A 2,628-nucleotide genomic window follows, 5' to 3' on the forward strand; every position below is an offset into this window, starting at 1 on the left:
GTCCTTCCTCTTTTCCTTTTACCTTCTTCCTGCCCCACTGTCACTTTCCCCTTATTTCCACCTCTTGGTACCTCCTGTTATCTAGTTTGCTGTTGCTCGGACACCACCACTACCACCACCATGCCCCCCACCCCCACCTGCCTCGGATCCCTATCTCCTCCTTGTTACTGACTCCAACACCCCAGTTCCCCTGTCCATGGCGCAGCCTGCTCACCGCCCCTTCCCCCACCTTCCTCACCTCCCAGGTCTCCCTGGACCGTTGGTCCCGCTGCTCTCTCCTCGGGCATGCCTCCTATGCCTATCCTATATAGATAGGTACACCGACTATGACTAGCCCAAACTGATTTTAAAATAGAAAATAGTAAATAAATAAGAAAAAAATTAAAAACATTTTTAAAGATTGGAATCAAGGCTTTGATGAAGAAAGAGAGAGATTTTATCCAGAAGATACTGATAAGAAAGAATGAAGAATTAACGCTTGTGAGTTACTATGTAGATGAAGATGATGTGGAGATTAAAAATTCCAGAAACCTTACTGGATTTTATAAATTACTGGCAGCACTACGGAGCTTAGAAGAAAAGACACAGGTACAGTTCTCGTCTTAATCTTTGCGTTTCTGCTCTTGATGTGTCCTTTGGAAAGTAGGTTTCTATTCAGTTTTAGAGATACCTAACCTGGGTCTGATTAGTAAACTTCTCACAGTTGAAATGACTCATGTTACTCTTGGATTATTAAGTAAATGAGAATAAAGCTTTTAAAAAAGAAATAAGTCAGATAAAAGTGTATCTGAGCTTTTCTGAAGCAGCCCTTATGAAATTCTTCTGTAAAACATGACCTTAACTTAACATTTTTTGTTTAATTTTTTTCCCACCCCCTAAGATTCACACATAAACCTCAATGGAAACCCTGGTACTTCAAATCAGATACCTTCCAATCGTCTTCAGCCTCTAATTCCAGGCCCAAACTTGGAGAGTGAACCCAGAGTTCAACCAGATGTGATAAAGCAGGCTACCAAGGACAGAGCTGGTGATTTCCATAAGTTGAAGCAAAGTAAGAATGAATAGTATGTTAAAAGATTTATTTAAATATAATATGTTCACAAGTCAGAATTATGGTCTGTATTATTATTAACTCTACTGAATATGTAATAACAAGTATGTGCTTGAAAGAAGTGTGATGGTGGTAAGTTTTAAAAGAAAATAAGGTTATAAATTGATAGATACTATTTTTTTTTTTTTAAATATGGAACGCTTCACGAATTTGCGTGTCATCCTTGCGCAGGGGCCATGCTAATCTTCTCTGGATAGATACTATTTTAAAGCACACTTTTAAACTTCTTGTTCTCTAGATGTGGGTTGATGCTTTAAAAAACTATTAATTCCTGTTACTAAATTTCTTGGGAAAAGTAAGTGAAGATACCTTGTGCTTTCGCCAACGAATGAAAACCTTGACTGTAAAGGAAGAAAGGCAAATATTTTCTAAAAATTGGAGCATTCTGGGAGAAACATAGATCTGGGGAGCTACCATGGTGAATTTGTTCTGTCTTGCTTCTTTCCGTTCCTCCCAATTGCAGTTTGCTTCATTCATTTAGGTGGTAGTAGTGAAACAAACAGGTAGTATAAATGTGTAACACAGCGGTTCTTAACCTGTGGGTTGCGACCCCTTTGCGGGTCGAATGACACTTTCACCAGGGGTCGCCTAAGACCATCGGAAAACCCACATTTCTAATGGTCTTAGGAACTGAGACACCGCTCTTCTGTCCCTCTCCGAGCTGGACTGCCCACCTGTAGATACGCCCACATACAAGTGCCCGGCAGGAAACCCGTTACCCATGCTGTACCGTGCTTCAAGACAATTTCATTTTTGTCATTAGTAATAAATATTTCACAATATATAATTACATATTGTTTTTGTGATGAATCACTATGCTTTAATTATGTTCCTTTTGTAACAATGAAAATATATCCTGCCTATCAGATATTTACATTACGATTCATAACAGTAGCAAAGTTACAGTTATGAATAGCCACGAAAATAATTTGATGGTTGAGAGTCACCACCACATGAGGAACTGTATGAAAGTGTTGCGGCCTGAGGATGGTTGAGAACCACTGGTGTAGCACTAGGTAATGAAGTATTGCTGACTAACTGTTGAAGGTGCATGCTAACCTACGTTACCCACTGTCTGGCAGCTCCTCGGGAAGGCAAAGAGCATTTCTGGTAGGAGAGAAGAATCTGAGCGGGAGACGGCCCTAATGGTCAGTCAGTTCTTTAAACGGAGTTTGTCGGTGCTCCTGCTTACTCTCCACAGCCTTTCTCCTGCTACACAGGCAGAATTCCTAATCGCTCCAACTTGCCTTTGCTTTTTATGATGGCAGCCACTGTCTCAAGCAGTTTTAACAGTGATTTAAGACAGCTGCTTTCAGAGTGAGACCCGTACGGTATTAACATTTGGAACTTTAGTCAAGGTATTTGTCTTGGTCTTATAGTAATTCATACTACTACACTATATGAATATGTGGTTTTCAGACTTTTTAAAAAAAATTTATTTTATTGGGGGCTGGTACAATTCTTATCGCAGGTTCATACATACATCCATTTTGTCAAGCACATATGTACATTTGCTG

The 2,628-nt window shown here is 39.8% G+C and overlaps 1 protein-coding gene and 1 pseudogene across 3 annotated transcripts in view; one reads left to right on the forward strand and one right to left on the reverse strand.

Moving 5' to 3' along the window:
• The window catches only part of GOLM2 (golgi membrane protein 2), a 98,995-nt gene that overhangs the window by 59,933 nt on the left and 36,434 nt on the right, over positions 1-2,628 (forward strand). For all 3 annotated transcript variants that reach the window (XM_045286489.1, XM_045286490.1, XM_045286488.1), the window contains exon 8: positions 881-1,051. In XM_045286489.1, the coding sequence (XP_045142424.1) occupies positions 881-1,051 (171 nt within the window). The remainder of the gene's footprint in view (positions 1-880; positions 1,052-2,628) is intronic.
• Positions 1,238-1,336, reverse strand: LOC115868231 (annotated as a pseudogene).

Source organism: Echinops telfairi, unplaced genomic scaffold (genome assembly GCF_000313985.2).
Source record: "Echinops telfairi isolate 266 unplaced genomic scaffold, ASM31398v2 ScPeMD7_8;HRSCAF=38, whole genome shotgun sequence".
In the NCBI taxonomy this organism is placed as follows: domain Eukaryota; kingdom Metazoa; phylum Chordata; class Mammalia; order Afrosoricida; family Tenrecidae; genus Echinops; species Echinops telfairi.